Genomic DNA, 20845 nt, shown 5'->3' on the forward strand with positions numbered 1-20845 from the left:
TAGATGTGCTATCCTACACTGTGAATAAAATCTTCAGTATTTGCTATTGTTGCTGTGATGCCCAGCCTCAACCTAACTCCTGTATTTAGCATCTAAACTAGCTACTGAGTGGATGGGCACATACAGTTTTGAAATCTCAAGAGGAATCTTCAATATATCACAAAAAGCAACAGCGAAACCAACTTAAATGCCTAGAAACTGAGCCTAATGCTCTTAAGCTAGAAAGGAGAATACAAAAATTAATTATCACAGCAGTTGACCATAGGGGTTTTTTTACCTCTTTAAGCCAAAGCCAGGATAGGACAAATGTCTTTCTAAACATTGTGTCTAGGCTTAGTCCAGGTACATGAACAAAGAAATGTCTGATTTTATTTCTGTTACACACAAGATCAGGCTGGGATCCACAGAAACTCCTTTTATATCCTTAAACAAGAGAATTCAACTAAAGCAGGAAATTTTCTGTGAGGTCAACAGTGCAGCATTTGATAGTGAATGAGGACCAGAAGCTGACATCAAATAGGAGTACTCATGCAAGAGGGGGAAGGAGTGTGGGAGGGAAGAAGATGTGAATAATAAAATGCAAAGATTACAGTCCTGCGAAAAGTTATCCCTGCAAATGGCCTTTACTCACATGCACAGATCAACTGCCTTCAATGACACCACTTGCAGCAGCAGCTGCAGAAAGTATCTCAGGATCATATCTGCAGAGAAGAAATAAGATTAAATTAATGCTGGAAAAGTGTAAACTGATCCACCCAGGGGAAACAATCTGAAATGCATAGTGTGAGCATCTGTCAAGGCAAAATGAGAGTATTCCAGAGCAGTGCAAAAGACAGGAAGCACAGGAGCACGGGGACTGATTTCAGAGGATATTACATGTTTATCTTTTTAGCCAGAAGACAATATAATAAGTATTCAAACACATTTCAAGGAAACAGAAATCATTTATGTTGAACCAGAACGAAATAAATAGCAGTAATAAAACATAAAGGAAACTCTTGGAAAATACTGACAATTTCTTCATTATAAGATTTAAGTACTGTATGGAAAATCCTTGCTTTATGAACTTCAACTCAGATTTTAGTTTACAACTGAAAAAGCCTTTCTTCTTCTCAGAGATTAAACCTTTTCTATAAGGTACAGTCTTGTTTCTTGTTTTGTTTTAATTGTCCTTTTTAGGCTTAAACTTGAGGACCAGTTATATTCAGATAGAACACAGTACCCAAGAAGATAAAAGAACAAATTCTGTAGTTCTCCTTAGCACTTCCATCCTTCTTTGGGAAGCAGAGACTTTAATCTTCTACCAATGAACTGAAATCCATCTAAAGTACTAGGGCTACACATACAATTCCACAGCAACTCTTCTGCTTGTTACTACACTTTCTTAGGTGAATTTGATATGAACAGCCCACTCACAACTGATGAACCAGCATACACAAAGGAACACAAGACAAGACATTCCTCCTCTATGCCCCCATTCTGAGTCTGGATGTAGTCTAGTCCCCAACAGCAGTAGGCAGCTGTTCTGTCACCTATGTGAAATTTGTTCAGTAAATTTTCTTAATAACATCTCTCTTAGCTAACTTTTATAGCTTTAAGTCTAGAACTCAATGCTGCAATGAATTAGACAGCTTTGGTGGTATGGCCTTTTTTCGAAACACTGAACTCATCTATACCAGGCAAAAGCAGTGAAATCCCATTAGAATGACAGTAACTCAATTTTTTAATTTTTGCTGCCTTCTACATATTTTTAACATCTTTTCTGGTTCTGTTAAGAAACAATGAGAGGCACTGAGAATGTCTGTGATAAGAAATGTAACTGGTCCAAAGTTTACAGATGGGAAGCATATTTGGCATATATATTTCAAATTGAGAAATCTGCAATAACTAAACTTAAATTGGGAAATTTGGGATTAAAAAGGCTGAACATTTTGCTAATTTTTCAAATTTGCAATATTTGAATTATTTAATTTAGTGTTTGAGAAGCAAGGATAAATTGGAAATGAATGGGAAAATCTTACTATTTCCTGCTTCTGATTTTTAATATTATTTTTATTTCATCTTCTATGAACTAACTCCAGTGCAGACTGAACTGATTAACAGCATGGTAGAATTATCATGTGTGAGAGAAGAAATATAGCCCATTCTGTAGAATATTTACATTCAGCGGTAATAACATTATAACTAATTTGTTGGTTCTGTTTCCTAGCCAAAAATTGCAGAGGAGAATTTAACATATGCTGAACTTGAACTTATGAAGCCGATTCAGGAAGCCAAAGGCACTCCCAGTATGACAGTCTACGCACAGATACTCTTTGAGGAGAACAAGCTGTAATAGTTCATGCCTGTATAAATGTCCTTTGTCTGTGTTCTATTTAATTTTTGCTGTGCTGTTTATTTATAAAAATCATACAAATATCCTTATTTTTTTATTTCCATTCATGTACTTCTATTTTTCTATGAGACTTTTAAACAAAATGTAATTGAAAGTAATCATAGAAAAAGCAGCTGGTCTATAAGTGATATTCCAGAGCCATCCTTTGTAGAATTTGCCCCCTGGTTTAAATGGACTGAAGTTCCACCTGGGGCATTTTCAATATTAAACATCATTCCCTCTTTGATACTAATGCGACAGGTCCAACTGCAAACATCAACATCTTAGCAAGCCTCAGGAGGAGTAGTGGCAGGATCCAGGCACATAATCTGCTTTTGAAGACAAAGACCACTGACCAAGAAATTTGTCAGTTTAATGCTGTTTTTCCCGTAAGAAAAATACTCGCTCAGCAAAGCTGAGATGTTTTCCCTACGGCAAAGAAAAAGCTAAAGTTACTTTTTCTGATTTTTTTCCTTTCCAGAAATAGTTGTAAAAAGGTTTGCTTTCTATATTTTCAAATTCCCTTTCTAATTGACATAATCTTTAAAAACTTATGTTACTTTCAGTAAAGTTCTTTGGTGCTTGAAATCAAACATTTCAAAATAATCCAGAGACAAATTTCATAGTTAAACCCTAACAAATTTAAGGAAGAATTTTTATAGTTTGGGAACTTTTTTTTTTTTTTTTTTTTTTTTAATTCTGATTGGGAATAGGAAAAACTTATTAGTGAGTTAAATACTTCAACAGAACCGGGACTGCTTTTGGCCTTAATTTAGATTGGTGCTCCCAGACCTGCAAAAGTTTTCTCCTGTGGCGTACATTAGTGAACTGCTGATTTAGAGGAAAAATTGCAGAGTTTCTCCTTTGCTATGGAAAATACTCCATTAGCATCCTGCTCACTTATTTAGAATTTTTTTTGAAAGATCAGGGCTCAGGAGTTACTGAAATGAGCCTAATGTGAGAGCACAAAATACTCTTTCTTCACTTCTTGATAACTGAGAAGGGAGTTTTCTTTTTCTTTTATATACATTCATGGAAAATAGGCTGTTCTGTGGCAAACTGGGCATTTCAGTCATGCAGGATAGCTGGATTGATGTTTTCAAGCTCCTGAATCTCCAATGCCCAAATTCTACCAAAGCTCAGGGACAGTTGGGTACCCAACAGCTTTCAGCCCTTAGGAAGCTTTAGCCCTTGAGTAATAGCAGAGTTAATGGAGACACAAAAGCATAGGCTCTTTAGCTCACCATCAGGCCATAGAGATCTGATATTTGTCATGTGGCAAGCCCTCTCCAGGTCTGGGAGGGAGCTGCTTGACAGGCCATGCATTCAGCAGTATTGAGCGTGGATTTTGGAGTAGAACTTGCAGGCCTTGGGTTTTGAAATTACGCTTCCTCCTTTATAGGTAAGGCCTTTTTAGTGATACAGAAACTTCCTACCAGGGCTCAGACACAGCTGGAAACCATCACAGAAAAACTTATGCCCTTATTCATGTTACTGCATGGGAGCACAGGAGAGGAGGGCAGGGGTGAAAACGCAGGGATGGGGACTTGTGACAGTGGGAGAGAGCACATCAATACCTTTTGGAAGGTTTCACCAGAATAAGCAAGCCTGTAAACTGCTTTTTTACTTTTTTGAATGGGGGTAGAGATTATGCAGCATGCATAATCTGTTACTATATAGCCAGGATGTGTAAATGTAAAATGCAGTCACCTGCTTCCATGTTAGATAAAAACCTCTTGTATAAAAAAAGAATTTAAGACAAGCTTGTCAGGCTGTCCATTATGTACAGTACTAATTCCTACCCTAGTCCCTCATAAAAACAGTTCTTTTCAAAATAAGGCCAGCTTTTATCAATAGGTTTCCCAGTGATTATTTGCATTTTTAATTTATGCATTTTTGAGATGTCAAGAAAAAAATTCAACTTTTCATTATCCCAGGAGTTTAATCACCCACCAAAAGGGCAGGGTATATTTCCTTGTTCTTTGATTGGGTGATAGGCTTTCAAGGAAAACAGCAATCAACTCACTGACCAAAATAAATTTGTGCTAAAGAGTGATCAAACATGCAGGGATCAATTTTGGAACAGATGGTGTTTGACTGACTTTTCAGAGAGTACATCTCTTACTCAGACAGCTAAGGGCCTTAGAAAAGTATGAAAATTATTAGTGATTCCTTTGGAATTAAAAATAAAAACCTAACACGTTAATGAGTTGACCACTTTTGAAAATTTCCTAAAGTTTGGTATATGGACATTCCTTTTACGTACAACTGGACATTGTGCCCATTGTTCAGAAAAATCCTCTATTGTATGTTTATGCCCAGTATTTTAATGAATACCATTCTTTGTGTATTAATAGTCTATATATTCTTGTGTATGTTTGATATCCATTTCACCCAAATAATAGTTAATTGAGCTAAATAAATTACTTTTTTTTTGTGAGATAAATTCTCTTAGTCTGTGGAGGATTTATTGTTTCTTAAAGAACAATTCGAGGATATGTGTTGATCTCATATTCAGCACTTAGACAATGCCAATAGGTAGGAACTGGATTTTTATTTTGCAGAAAATTCCATTATTTTTAAATATTTTCCTTTTGTGACTGGCTTCAGATGACAGCAGAAACCTGGAAGACAACAGACCAGCTGAGTGAAAGGAGGCCAGAAATATTTCTTAGGAGTACACCCATCTTCCTGCACAGACATTTCCGATGCCTTTTCTTATGCAGTGTCCACCCAGCTTTAATAACATCAGATCATAGAACTGGAGAAAGAAAAATGTCATCCTTTACCTTGTAATTAATTTCACAACTTTAAGTATCAAAGCAACTCACTGGAAATACTATGGAGAAGAAAATTTCATTTGTAGGAGAAATGAAGAATAAGTTTGATTTAGCTCCTTATAACAGAAACTGCAAGGCTGAATTAATCTCTGACCTAACTCCCTCTGGCTTCAGCAGAACAGCAGCAAAGCTGAATGTGGTCCACTGCTCTTTTATGACAGGAACTCCCATGAAGACTCTTAATACCTTACTAAGCAGCAGTTGGAGTCTGCCGAGTCATACTACTTTGCTTTGTCGTTGGTAAAACTTTGCCTAATGCTTAAATTTTAAGAAATACAGCTCTATTAAGCTTCACACTGATTTAGTATCAGAATGTTAAATGATAATGTACTGCATCCTATAGCTTTAAATAGAATTAGAGATGTTTACAGCTTTGGTTAAATGCACCTTGTTCCTCCACATTAAATTTTATTACTAGAATCCTCCATCAGCAAATAGGAGTAAATCATATTAGTGTTGTGGGCTGTGTAGGGGTTGATTCTGCAGCCCAAAGAAAAGGTGTCTTATTACTTTTTATTACAACTTTCTAATTGATAGGTGTGGTCAGAATGTCATTATCTCTGTAATTACAAGCAAATTATTTGTTTTAGTATAACTGTAACATAATTGCTGAGTTCTCTTCATTAAGAAGTTCAGTAAACCTGTGTCTTTAGCCAGGGTTTGGCCAAGTTCTGCTGACATAGCAAGAATCAGATCAAATGAGGTCTTGTGATTTGTACGTTTGATTGGAGGTCAAATTCTACTTTTTGAAGGCTTCTTCACAAGACCTCTGGTGAGTGACATCAAGGTGCAAAAATCCTTTTTGGCGTCAGTCCAACCTGTGAGGGCAAACCATAAAATTCCTAAATTCCATTGCAGAGCAATTTCTCCTCTGAGTTCCTGCAGTAATCTGAAATGCATTCATTTGGTGTGCTTTGTTCCACCACTTGGTTTGACTCCTTTGTACTGCCTTGGTTGGAAGGCACTGGATTAGAACAGATTTTGAGATGTCAGCTAGTCTAGCTCTTCATCCCAAGACTGGACCAACTCAGCCTGAGTGAACCTGGCAGAGGTTGATCTAAAAAGAGTTTGACCTCTTTTTAGAAGCTTACAGTGATAAGGTTCCATACTTGCTTCACCATTTGTCTCCACAGCCCTAATAATTCAGAATGTTTCTTAGGATATAGGCTGAATCTTTTTGCCTTTTCTTCAGAACATCCACCTTTTCTCTTAACAGCCTGCTCTATGGGAGGGAAGTTTGCAAACAGAATTAACAACCTCAATTCCCCTTCTAAAGGACAAATGATTCCCAATATCAGAAAAGTGTAACAAATTATTCCAGAAAAAAACAGCCCTGGAAATTCAGGGGATGGTTAAGGCTGGGTTCTGAGCTGGCTTCCCAGATCTCATCCTGAGTAAACCCACAGAGGAAAACTGCTGAAGCAACTTCTCAAAACACACCATAGCTCCAACACATCGATCTCAAACAACACCTCTCACTGGCTGTTCTAGCTCTTTCAAGCAAACTTCACAGCAGTTTTGTATTCCAGCATTTCTATTCAGAGGCTAAATACTGAAGCAATGTACCCTACTGACATAGCAATAGGTAGGGCAAGAATCCTACTGTTTTGGCACCATATTTTGTTAAAGCTCTCTTGTTCCTCACTGGCGTTGCTGCGCTGTTTGCAAATACCACAAGAGGCTTTTCAGTCTTCGACCACCCCAGTCAGAAATGTTCTGGCAGCCCTTTCTGAGCCTCCAGCTGAGACACACTCAGCTTTTTGTTGTAGTACATAACACAGCTAGTCACTGCAATTGTATTTCTGCCTGCTGTGCAGGACATGGGACTCTCCTGCATCTCACACCAGGAAAGCAGGAGGTCATGTGCACAGACTCCCCTGGCAAGCTCACCTGGTTTCTGGTCCTGGCTAGGGAAAAACTTTGGGGAAAGGGACTTCTTAGCTCCCTGCGCGCCTGTTCCCTGTGTTCCTCTTGAATGCAAGCTGTTGAGATGAACTCAAACTTCCCTTTTGGATTAAAATTGTTAAGCTATGTTAAAGTCCTATCTATATTGTCTGCATCAAGATTTTATCGTAAGGAAGCGAATCAAAACACAGCGGTGCTTTAGGGGTATGTACATAGAGCTGCACAAGACAAAATCACCTCTGGGGGCTTTTGCCTTCTGGTTCTGGGCTGTCACAGACTTGGGCACAGTTGAAGCAGTTAAAGTGGCTACACACAGCCCTATACCTTTCTGTAAGAAATTAGTCATTGATCCTTTTGGATTATCCTCAGGAAAGAGGTGGCCTGCAGGAACTTTTCTGACTGCTAACAGCTCTCTCCTGACACCAGAGGAGAGCACAGCACAGGACCAAGACATCACATAAAATATACAGGGCAAAAAGTACCTGGGGATGGACAACAGTTATCACTTTCAAACATGGTAATTGGACATGTGTCCTCCCTTTACAATGAAAACAAGCAAGGAATCACTGAATACTACTCAGTGGTGATACACCATTTCCTCCACCTCTGATTCTGCCTGCTGTGCATAGCAGCTAGGATGGAAACTGCTCAGCAGCATCTGTGAAGTGATTTTTCAGGCAGTCAGTTAAGCAGCTTTACAAATCTAATTCCCCTGCACTAGTCCTGTGGGAGTCAAGCAAATGGTGAATCCTGGCCTAAGTACTCAGATCAGATTGGATCAACAAGATTGACAGCCAGCCATTATTATTCTATATAGCACCTCTATGCCTTAAATGGTCCTGCCTTGCACATACACTCTACTCTCACAGGACACGTGCCCTTCATAATCATCAGGCAAACATAGCTATACCCACTTCTAAATTTACTTCCTCCCTGCTTGCTCTCAAAAAGCAACCAGAGGATAGAAGAGCTCTGGTTTGCCAGGGAACTAACTCAAAAGCCAAAATTAGTAAATCATTATGTACATTGCACCAGCAAATGGTAAAGGCCACTCCTATATCACTATAAAAAATAACATTAATTGGGATGCTTTGCAATTTCCTGTACAACCCATAATTAGGTTAGATAAGAAACTAGCAGTGTCTAAGTGCTATAAATGTCTAAATTAAGTTATTTTGAAAGTGCTAGGCACTTTGACATTTGAGAGTTCAGACTAATTGGGGTATTGAAATAAAATTGCTTCTGTTATTTAAAAGGTCATTATCTTCTTCAGATAGATATATAAGGACTATTTTCCACTCTACTGAGCTGTTCTATTTGGCACAATTAGACCTGCTTGAGTAAATTTCTAGTGGGCCTCCTCCCACTTATCACAGTCCCAGCACTGCCACAGAAAGGCCTGCAAATATCCAGCCCAAATACAGAGTATATATTCAGTTCATAATAAGGATCTGAAGAGCCAAGAGCTGCCCAAAGCTTCAAACAGACAGCCACCACAAACACTACAGACTGCTACACACAGCAAGGTGGCAACTGAGTCTTTACACAACTCAAATCAACAAATGCCAGGTTACAGGATTTCACCTTCTCAACTAAATCACCTCACAGTCTGATAGCAACTCTGGTTATTTCAATAACACTACTGGAATCCCTTGTTTACAACATACATAAGTAATTAATACATTTTAGGGTTTATGGTTACATTAGACTGAGGTTCAAAGTCTTATAAAGACTGTGCTTGGTTTCCCTAAAGGGCAGAGTTAAGCCTGTGCCATTATCCTGTAATTTTATCCTAATGGAATTGGATTTTTTTTAAGAGTAATTCTCACCTTGAGCTACTTACCCATTGAAAAAGTTGGTTCTGAGACAATTACAACACTGTTGTTGTTGTATCACTTGCAGTAACAATAAAGTTGTGCTCAAAGTACCACATGTGGAATTGCTCTACTTGCTTAATTTGTCAAGTATATTCTAGATCTGCCATCCCTACCTCCCATGTGGCCACTAGAGAATCAGTATCACATCAGGATACCCACCAAGCAGGCACTGCCATTGTCCCTGAGCTAGCACCAAGCCTTGACTATGTGTGAGTGAAAGCTACCTCCACATCTGGACCTGATAGCCAGTTGTTTACCAAATACACAGAAGCATGTGCTTGTAAGAGGGTTAGTTTCAGCTAATTGCTCAATCATATATTACGAATTTCTAGAAAAACCTTCATGTCACAGAGACTTGCCTGCAGAAAAATGGTCAGATAGCACTGCCACTGTCACATACACTGGCTGTATTAGGCCTAAGAAAATTGACTAATGCAACATGCTTACATTTGTGCTTTAACTCTTCAAGCAAGGAGTGGTTCTTTTGGTACTCATGGTATGCATTTCTTTCCATGACTTATGACTCTACAGAAAAATCCTCTAGAGCTAGAGAAGAAATCAAATCTTTTTCAGCCAAGCACAGAAAATCATTCCTCATCAGAATTTTCACCAGGAGGAAACTGCAACCCATTTCTATCCATTTGTCTTTATATTCTCCCAGATTACAACTCCCTGAACATTAGAACAAGCTTGACCCAGGAAGACATTCATTCTTAACCTGCTGACTTCCATTCACACGTGTACACTCTGGATTTGTTTTCTGAGATCAAAAATGATGGCTTGATGTACCTCGTCCTTCTCTTGAGGGTGTAAAAGAACTGACTTTAGGCACAAGGAGATGAATGTCAAATCTGTGCATGGCTAGCTTACAGCTGGCCTCTTCTTACATCAAAGTCAGGATGATGTCTAGAGCATTGAGGTCGCTAGTGTGACTGTCCAGGCTGCCAAGTATGTGCCAGCGCCAGCTCTAGGAGAGGGAGTATTTGCTATTGGCAAAGACAGGCTGCATGAAAAAGCTAAGGGAGGATACACAATTAAGAAGCTATCAAGATGCCTAGTAGGTAAATGAAAACACAGGTAGTGAGTGTCTTTCATGGCTCTTAATCAGCTTTATCATGGTTCAGTAAAGCTGTATTCACAGTTGACAGGAGTACAAGTCTTGCTCTCCATATATCCCAATCACAGCTTATTTTTGTGGAATGTGCAGAGGGAAGAAGAAAGAAGCAGTGCACTTTATTTTGCTGCAGTCTATGACAATTGACCTTTTCACAGTCCTCAGGAAAAGGAAAGATGGACATGGCCCACCTTTGCTCCATAGAGTTACTTTTTCTGCAAAAACACTGGTGCGTTTTGGCCTGTTTTCTGTGTGTTTCACTGAGCACAGAAAGGATAGTATTAGAGTCATCAAGTCATGTACTTGGAGGTTAGAAAGGATAACCAGCCAGGTCATCTGTGTAGACATAATGCAGACTTCCAGGTTAGAGTGCCTAGCATCATAAGCTAGCCTCTGATTACTACATTTTCCACAGGTGATTACCTCACTCACTGTGGAGGTTAGACCAAGCTTTGGGGTGGGTTGGGTCAGGGACATAGCAGCACTGTGTAAGGAAGGAAGCTGTTTGCCACAGGAAGCCTTGCTTATTCAGCAACATAATTCAAAAGAAGAGTCATGAACAAATCAGTGTCCTACAGGAAGAAGAAAGTTAATGGCATAGTTAAAGGAAGACCATTAAAAACAGATTTTTTCTAATGACGCTGGCAAGTCTCTAGCACCAAGACTTTGGCATATGGCAGTTCTTCATTCTCTGGCAGTCCAGTGCAGCACACACAGGGATTCACTTCTGCAGGGCTGACCAGTTCCAATGCAGTGGAAATCAGGGAACAATCCTGGCTTTGTCTGTCAGGGTTGTGCTTGTTGGTATGAACACAATGGCCTTCATGGCCATAATGTCCTTCGTGTTTTTCCTGGCTCTGCCATGACCCAGTGTATAGTGTTCAGGAAGTTGCCATGCCTAAGTGGCTACTCAGCTCTCCCGTGTTTAAGACAAGATACTCAATTTCTTTACCAGGTCAAGGAGTGGCAGGGCACAAAGGAAATAAAGTTATCAGTTTAGTTCTGTCAAATTCTCACAAAATGTTAAGGAGCTTGATTTCTCACACTTTCTCCATTTTCATTAGGAACACAAATGGCACTTAAATCTGTTACACTATGGCCTCAGCCTTCTTATATTACAAATACCCACTTCTACCATGCAGAGTGATTGTGAAAGTAAATCCTGAAGTATGCCTCATATACTGATAATTCAGAGAACATTGGGACAAGGCCAGGAAAAAGGCAGTGAAGGAGAATGAAAGAATATGCTGACCAGCTGTGTCAGATCTTCATCTTCACCCATTCCAAGCATGTTGCCTGCCTTACTCACTATGAAAAAGAACGAGTCAGAGATTAGGAAACTAAAGATTGCACCATAACACATGTTCACAATGGGGCTTGGTAAAAGCATTACTATCAACCTAAGAATTCCTACCTTCACTTTGCAAACAAAATAGCTTTCCAGGAGGCATGTATACATTTTCATGCAGGGAAGGAGGAAGATTGCAATGGAGATATTAACGTGCTTGTATGTTAGGAAGAATAACAATACTGCAACAAACTCACTTTACATCTGCTTGAAGCCCCAGTATTTTCTGATCTTATTGTATTAAAATTAGAATGTTAATTTTATTAAAAACTACACTGCTCTTTGGCATAATCAAGGCAGTTTTATTTGCTAGCTATTATTTATGAAATGCAATGTAATATGCCATTCTGTATCTAATAATATTTAAAATACAAAAACTTTCTTAGGACAAATACTGCAAAATCTCATTGTCCATGTGTCTGTCAGTATCTCACACAATTTTGGAGTCCATTCTCCAAAATTCCAATCAAACTTCACTGCAGGGTCAGCCAAACAACTCCTTTGCAATTCTGACCCCAACCATAGGCTTCCAGTTTCTCTGATTCTTTCATGATCTGAAGGGTAATTTTCTCTCCATTCAGAAGGCTGAAAAATCAGGAATTCTTGGCTATTTCTTCCTACCCATCCACAGACCAGCAGCAGACTCTTCCCCAGTCATCACCAACTAGAAGCTTGGAGGAATTTCTTGAGAAAGAAAGAAAAGAGAAAAAGGTTTAAGACAGTATACAAACAGGATCAAGGCTTTCTTCTGCAAGTGCAGTTAGAAGGATGCAACATTCAGGGGAGTAGGTTATGTTTAACATTAAATTTGAAGAGCAATGATATAGAGTAGAAAAAAACCGTAAGTAGACAAAGTATTTCCAAGATTGAACTTAGAAGTGCATCCAAATTTTCCTGTAGTTCAGTGGGTTAGTTCCAGATAATCTAACCAGATCAGAAGCTCTTACCCCTCTCTGAGACTCTACGAATGTTAAATAACCTGCTGGCCAGATTCAGAATTCAGACTCGTTAGTAGATAATGTCATAGCATCATCCCCTGAAATCTCTACTGCACGCAATGCCACCAACAGTAATGAAAATAACCCATCCCCAAGTTTCCCATTTTCAATACATATAAACATCATACTCACTAAGTGCTGTAAAGATGAGAATGAAGAATATAGGAATAATTTTGGCAACTATCAAAATGCCAGCACTTGTGGAGACAGATACAGCAATTGTTCTACAGTATATCATAACATCTTGGAGTAGGAGATAACAAATATTACAGCTAGATGAAGCTGCAGGAGGTGGATTGAGTAAACTAAAATACTGCTGGCTGTGCAAACTTTAACAACAAAGTTGTCCTTTGGCCAAAAACTTCCCGTTTACATTTTAATGAAATAGGAACTCCTAGGATAGTGTTTTTTCTATGGAGCAGAGACAGTGTAGCAGCTACAGATCTTTACAGATATTCTGGCTGAAATCTGCTAATTCTCCTGGGTTGTCTCCTACCTGACTAGCTCCCAGAATGACTGTGTTTGGCTAAAAGCAATTTGACTGAGATTTAAAAAAAAAAAAACAACAATAAAACAAACAACAACAAATAACCCTACAACAACAATCCCCCAAACACAAAACCCCATCACTATTAGAAACTTCAGAAAACAATCAAAACCCCTGAGGATCTAGGGCAGAGCGGTGGAGACCTTGAGGCCAGCACCGTGCCCTCTGCTGGACCCCGGCTGGCATGAAAAGGAAAGAACAGTACCTGGATACAGCCAGCGCGGTCACTGCTGGGCTGGTCTTGCTTGGTTTTCCAGTTAAGGCAAGGCTGGGATTCAGTTCCCGACAGAGAACAAAATGTTTTCCACACTTGTTACCTGTTGTGTGGTTTAAAAATAAATATTTAGAAAGTATCTGGGGGCAGCATGGATGGGATTGTTATTATTTACGGTCAGCAAGTTGTTAAGTTGAGAACAAATATATTTAATCTCAGTCTGTGCTGTTGCAAAATAGGCCCATCCCAATTTAATTTGTGGCTATGATAGTTACATGTGCTGACGTGCGGCTGTATCAATTGTGTACTAAATTGGATTTGTGTATTATTGCTTTCTAAATTGCATGCCTAGTTCAGCAAAATTGTTCATCAGTTTTCACTGGCTCTATGCTTAATAAGATGCCCCACAATACCTTGCTGCCAGGATATAATACAGCCCATAATTGCCTAGTAAAAAGAAATTACATAAAGCCCTGGTATTATCAACTTATCTAAATCTGCTCATAACAGAACCAATAATTAAATGCTGAGAACATTTCACATACACACACGTACATACACACACACCCCTAACATAATCATAGTTACTTTAGTCTTTTTAATGATTGTGGTTTGTATTAATTTTATTTTCTGTAATGCATAGAATGAAATCTGGGAATATTTGGCCATTTAAAATAATCCTAAAGTCATTTGAATAGTTAAAGAGAACATGTCACTGCTTTGATTACACTTTTCCACTGTAATAAAGAATGCTGTTGCTGTATGCATCTGAGAACACACATCGCTCATGTACGAACAGATGTGTGTGTCTAGACATCAACAGATGCCTGCACTCAGTGCATGTCTTCTATGGTCCTCTCTGAAAAAGGCACAAACAGGAGTATTCTGCTGTGCTCCCATGGGCAGCTTTTAAGTCCTCATTTAGAAAACTGTTTAAGGTATAAATTTTTCATATAGCCAAAATCTCAGTTTGTGCAAAGACATGAGTAAGCAGTTGTACCTGAGTGCATAGGACATGAAAACGTCTGCAACAAGAAGTTATGGACAAGAGCTTAGGAAATTCTTAAAACAAATGGGATGTTCCTACATGTAAAAAGAAAATCTGCAAAATGCCTACAGAATACGACAAGGGTTTTGGAAGGAATGTTAAGTCTTTAGCTTTGACTTACAGCAATCTCTGATTGGAGACCACAACGAAACTAAATATGTAGCCACCACAGCCAGACTAACTCACATCTGGCATCTCTGGTGTTCTTGCACCTTCCATAGAAGCATGTGGCTCTAGCTACTCTGAGACATGACAAAATGTAAGATGGGCACCTGGTCTGGCATTTCCAATATGCCTCTGTATGTATAAATATTTTCATATAGCAATCTACGTAATGTAGATTCCAAGTTCCACAAACAGCGCTTGTGAAGATCTCAGTGGTAATGCCCAATTACTGTATAATATCTTTTTATGCAGATGCTACATCTATATCACTATATTTATGCAAATTGTGTGCCTAAAATTGAAGTAATAGAAATTATCTGTAATGAGGATCATAGCAAATAAGTGGTGTGAATTATACATGATAACACCACAATTCTTTTCTTCTAAAATGTGCTGTAAGAGAAGCAAGCTGTGCTATTTAGGATGTGCCTTTAAAGTTCCCTGGCAGGTTTCAGCTCCTCTATTTGTTAGAACAGAGAAGTGAGCTCAAGTTATCTTTAATACCAGTCAGCACCACAACCTCATCATCTTATTAACCTCAGCTCTGTGAGAACTCCAGTGTATCAGCTTTAGCTTGGCACTGCCTTAAATAAACAGCTCCATGCTAACAGAAACCAGGCTCAGCTGCTCCTGGCCTCCAACTAGTTTGAAGGGCCTCTGACCTCATTTAAGGTGGCAAAGACAACAAAATTCCATGTTTCATCCCAGGGCAGGATGTGGCACTATCCTCTCTAACATCATTCCAGGACACTCTAGTACAGGCCATCAGTAAAGGTGCCAAGGGAATGGGCTTCCTGGAGCCAGAATAATTGATTAGTTTCATGGGTTTATGTACAAAGGTGGTCTGTTAAGCTCAACAGAGCCCATGATAGAGCCTACGAAGAAGCTTTTAACTTCATCCAGGCAAGATGTGCCCATAAAACTGGTGGCTCAGGGGTGTTCTGTCTCTAAGGTAGGGCAGTGGCTACCCACTACTTCCACTGTGGTTCCAGCAACATTGCACCAGTAACCTGCATCATCTACCCTTCACGCTACTGTGCTCACACCACCTCTTCTTCCTCCCAGTCAAACAAGGTTTGCAGCACACAGTCACATTGCAGTTCACAGCCCACCCTGTATTCATACCTGTGTTGTCAGGCTCTTCCATTGTGCTTTCCTGTGGTCCCAGTCCAGCAGCTTGGTGTGAGTTACTGGTGTATTCAGTCTTCCACAGCTGTGCCAGCAAGGAGGTAGAAGTGGAAATGCATGGATTATAACAATGCAACAAGAGAGAGAAGCAGCTGCCTGCTTCCCAGCAAGGGGTTGAAAATGGACTTCTAACATCAGAAATGGATTTCTCAGTCATCAATCCCTCTGCCACTGTGTTGCAGGGTGTCACACTGGAGAAATGTATGCAGGGACCTGGTGTAACCCAGGAAGCTCACCCACCAGACTGGAAGCAGAACCAGCAGTGAATCCTGCTTCTGAGAAAGTATGACTTAATAAGCTGAGCCGTGAATCAAGTCTCAGAAACCAGGCTCAAACATATTTCCAGTGGATGATATAATTCTTTCTTTCAAAACCACACCAGAAGGAAAAGCACATTTTCAAAACTCTTCCTGAATGGCAAAGACTCCTCAGTTTGGGAGGATAAAAGCTGATAGGAAGCAAACATTTCACTTTGATTCTCAGCTTCTGCCCTGTGCTGCCCTGTTAAGAAAGTGACATGGGCTTTTAGTAGCTTTGTACTTTCATTTAGGGGTGCAAAATCCTGCCTCTGTTCTACAGTGAATCAGGATTCCCTTTCCTCTCCCATCTACTTACCCTCACTACTCCGTCCGTGCTTCCTGTGATGATGACGCTCTGTATGTCCCAATCCATCACTTCAGCAAAGCAGCAGCAAACAATATGGCATTTGGGGCTGCACGTGGTATTAATGCTTGTGAGAAGCTGGCCGTTGACTGTCCACAGGTATAGGTAAGAACCAGCACAAGAGAGAATATCACCCTGTAACAAAGCAAGAGGCAATGTCTCAAAATCCTACACTCATCCTCCTCACAACTCTTAAATGCTGATTGTAAATTACAGTGTTGGTTTGACTTAAATTCTGATCTTTGTTTTGCTTCTGGGCAGATGATGTAAACCAGAGAAATAAAAATGTCACTTTTTTTCTCTCATGAAAAATGCTGACATTTTTGTATTGTAGAAATCCAAAACAACTTTGTCAGATTTAGCAAAATAATGCAGAGGGTTTCTTATATATTTTTAATGAAAACATTTATTTAAACCTTCCCTTTCTATTTTCCAGAAAATCAGGCTTTTAGTTAAGAAGAGACTGTCAGACTGACGTACTCACAGGGACTGTGCACAGGCAATGGGCCAGGACAAGTGCTCTTAAATTTTACAAATAGGCATCCTCTTAAGCAAGGACATGCTTCTCTAAGAAGCGTTTGGTGATTTCACAATCCTCCTCTGCCCCTCACAGGGAGCTTAATGTCATCGCATTTTTAAACTGTGTTTTGCATTTGACCAGTGACCAGCTCAGCATTCAGTGATCTGCATTTCTGATGCAGGAAACATCCTTTGCAACTGAATATGTCCTCTCCTCTCCCTTCCTTACAGGTTGCAGTCTTACACGTCAGCAGCATGTGTAAGGAGCAAATACAAAGGTAATTCCTTAGGGGCAAGAAACATGAGACAATGATGCAATTTTAAATGTTTTTTTCAAAAGTGCATTTTGATCAAGTTACTAACTGAAATTCCACCCAACCTTTCCATCCTTGATGCATGCTAAGAGCCAGCTAAATAGAACACCATCAGCAAAGTCATCTGATTCTGGCAAAGGCAACTGTGCCCTTAAATTAGCAGCATGCATCTGGATAAGATCAACTAACACCATACTTCACCCCTGTCTGATTTGGGCTCTTCATACTGCAGGGCAGAATTCTGAAGATAAAACAAGAATAGCACATTTGAAACAGAGTTGCCAATAGTTAAAGAGATCAAATTTCAGCTACCTTATCTGCATATGAGCACATAATGTCCAGGCATTTGATAATGATCTGCAGTATTTTTCAGGTCTAGACCAGGGATTTAAAACTAACTGAAATCATTAGTTATAGCAAGCTTTTACAATCCTCCTTAGCTTATAAAGTTTTGGGGAAAGCGCTTTTATTTTGCATCTACGTGATACAAACACTATGAGATTTGGATCTATAAATGTAGCTTCTAGATGCTAGAATATAAAAATCAACAATCATACAAGATTTAGGGTTCTTATTTCACAGAAATGTATGTGGTTCAGAGATTTGCTTCCTCCAAAGCTTTGCTTCAAATTGCTCTGAATTTTCTAGGAAAAAAACTTGTTGCTGAGCACGTAATTTTGTGTCAATCAAAATATTTAATTTAGCACAATGGAAACATTTTAAAAATTAAAATTTAAACAAAAACACATTTCAGAATTTAGCATTCTGTTCTGATAATGTCAAAAAGAATTTCTTCATCTACAATATATGGACCCCTTCATCTTTTTTCCTTGAGGTTTCAGTCATATTTCTCCAAGGCCTTTCCTCTTTTAAATGAACCTTTCTGCAGACTAGTGTCCAATCAGTTTAAACATTTACACCCCACAAGCTGGAGAACTATGCCTGGACCAACTACCAGACTGTTACTGACACAGACAATCTCTGTTTCAGACAGCTCCAGAAGAGGAGCTACAACTAAAAAAGCTAATGTCAAGGGTGGGCTGGTACCTAGGAAAGAGAGGACTCCACTCTTTCTGGGTCTCAAGTCCATGCTTTGTACCAGCCACCTCCCCAGTTTTGAATGCTTGACACTGCTTCAGCTGACTTCATAAGGCATCACTGAGGTATTCTGAACTGGCCTGTTGTACCGGATATTTTACACTAACCAGGATCCCCAAGGGTGGAAGCTGAGCTGGCACTGGACAGGCTACTTAATTCTCCCCCCACTCCAATTATTAACCATCAGACTGCATGATTAATAAAACTCTAATAGGAGATGACTGTTTTGGCACAGACTAAATAGAGAATGTCTGCCTGGTTTCTAGCTGCTATGAACTCAATTTTGCCTCTCTTGGTTCAAGCTCCACTACCGAATCTAGCCTTGACTTGTCTGAGAGGCTGGAACCCTGTTCTGGTATATTAACAGAGACAGAAAATACAAATGTGCAAGCAACATTTATGGGAGGTAGATGGTTGGAAAAAATATCATTCAGAGTGGTTACAGCAAAATACAGTACACTCCTATCAACATGCATGCAATTCTGACAAGACACAGACCACAGCAGACTTATACCTGCTGCTATCAAGTGCTCCCCCTGAACTTGAGAGTAGACACGAAAGCAAAAAGCTAAAATTGTCACCACAAAGTTGTAAGGTAGTTGTTAGCTGAGGCATCAGACTGAGGTTTAACATGTCTCAGCTGACATGGCTCTGCTGCATGAATGTCAGGAGAAATTAATGAAATAATGGAGGCAATAAGGTTATGGGTGAGCCAAATCCAGGAGCTACTAGGGTAATACTTCATGCTCCATAAACTAGAAGTTGTTTAATCCTGCTATCTACCCATCCAAAGATGCTTCTACTTAGCTACTCAGTCTAAGATGTTGCTTTTAGTGCTCACATCTCATCATTAAGAACACTATTAGCAATCTCCGTAGAAATAAAAAAAATCAATGTATCAGACTCTCAGGATGTTTTTATGTTGGGAAGAGCACCCATTAAATTATCATGAAATGTTCATGGATGCATAAGAAAGATGATAAATGAAGATCTTACTGTTGAATTGTTGATGGCAACAGAACACAGGCTTGCCCTGTGGGCAGGAAGCTGGTTTATGTACATCAGCTGGTTCAGGTCCCAAATGATGCAGGTTCTGTCATCAGATCCACTCACAAAGATGCTGTAGGTCACAGATGCAGCAAGGCAGGTCACTGCCTGAGTGTGCCCATACAAAGCCTGGTGGGAAAAAAGCAACCAATAAGCCACAATAAAGGCTGGCTGATTTACTAAGGAACCACAGCCCTATTGTCATTTGCTTAGTAAGAACAAACAACTTATTCTTTGAAGAACTGGAAAGGGTATGAGTGGAAATACCAATGCCTTTAACTTGTGGTTGAAAAAAGTTGAGGTTCCAAGTGATTATACTACTTGCACAGTAACTTAGGTCCATTGGAGTACATTTGAGACTATAACAGTGCTTTGCCCTCAGCAATAACACACCATTTTTCACTTAAGTTCATGCAGTTTTAAGTAAAATTTATGCTTGGAAATTACTATTTCTCAATATTTAATAAACATTTTGAAATAAAACTTATCAGGATGTATTTCAGTGACCTTCTCAGTCTTTATCTTTGTCCTAATATTTTTCCAAGTTTAGTTAAGAAGAAAAAGAGCATTTTTGGGAGAAATTTTCCTTTAAAGCCAGATAGGAATTCCTTTCCCTTCCATCATTACACAACATTCTCTTTTTGTTTGTTGTTTTATTGGTTCCAGAGACATAAGAAATGCCCAGTTTAGCCTTATAAAGGAGCTTCATAATGACAGATTACACTTAAAGCAATTTAATAGCAGAGATAGAAGTATGGATTGAAGTATACTGATGACAATTGATTAATACAGCATTCTTAAATGACAGCAGTATACATTTGTGCTGCATAACCACCAATGACAATAAAGCCTGTAGGGCAACAGAGAAAAAGTCCTTCATAGTTCTCCTAAAAAGCTTTTCAGGGCTCAGTTTTTAGCTGCCTTACTGTGAAAACTCAGACTCACCAGTTTTAATGTAAGTTTTAACAGTAAATGCATATTCCCTGCTGCTTTTCTCCACATGACATAATCAGCACATCTTCAGGGTCTATCTCAATTCAGCATGGAGCAGAAGAGCCACATGTCCCAGATGGCTTTTGCAAACACATCTCTCACTCCTTTCCAGCGTGTGACTGTGAGACTGAAATCCTGCTGGCTAACATGTGCTGCCACTTGCCAAGGTTACTAGGACAACAACATTCAAACAGTCCACTGGTGCAGAAGCTGAGCTGCAGCAGGCTATGCACTACTAAAGGCGAACTGCAATTGTGAGGGATGAATTTCAGCTTGTGATTTATTCTACTTGCAAGACCTGTTGACTAAAAATCCTGTCACAAAAAAGGGGATTTTTGGACTGGCTTTAGAACAGTCTATTTACAAAGGACTGGGCATAACCCGGTGCCTGTGCTCAAAAACTGCACAAGACCTTTGCAAAAAGAGCTGGGACAAGGCAGGTTCAAGGGCTCCAAATTTCCCTTCCTTCCTCCAAAGCATGAAAGAAAGCACACCCACTGTGATGGCATCCAAACTGCTAAGTCAAGCCAGGCTCCTGCACAAATTCTAATTAAACTCCCTTTTCCCCGCTTTATTTCTTGTGTTTTTCTGTG

General features: G+C 39.4%; 2 protein-coding genes across 2 annotated transcripts in view; one reads left to right on the forward strand and one right to left on the reverse strand.

The window, feature by feature from the left end:
- The window catches only part of VSTM4 (V-set and transmembrane domain containing 4), a gene marked incomplete at both ends in the record, with an annotated part of 37212 nt that extends 34877 nt beyond the window's left edge, over nt 1-2335 (forward strand). The window contains one exon of the mRNA XM_080621040.1: nt 2210-2335. Within this exon, the coding sequence (XP_080477166.1) occupies nt 2210-2335 (126 nt within the window). The remainder of the gene's footprint in view (nt 1-2209) is intronic.
- A 9740-nt stretch (nt 2336-12075) lies between these two features.
- WDFY4 (WDFY family member 4) overlaps nt 12076-20845 on the reverse strand; it is a gene marked incomplete at both ends in the record, with an annotated part of 143876 nt that continues 135106 nt past the window's right edge. The window contains 5 exons of the mRNA XM_080620258.1: nt 12076-12142; nt 13209-13320; nt 15556-15643; nt 16234-16416; nt 19209-19388. Coding sequence (XP_080476384.1) covers nt 12076-12142; nt 13209-13320; nt 15556-15643; nt 16234-16416; nt 19209-19388 — 630 coding nt within the window. The remainder of the gene's footprint in view (nt 12143-13208; nt 13321-15555; nt 15644-16233; nt 16417-19208; nt 19389-20845) is intronic.

Source organism: Psittacula echo (genome assembly GCF_963264785.1).
Source record: "Psittacula echo genome assembly, chromosome: 6".
Classification (NCBI taxonomy): domain Eukaryota; kingdom Metazoa; phylum Chordata; class Aves; order Psittaciformes; family Psittacidae; genus Psittacula; species Psittacula echo.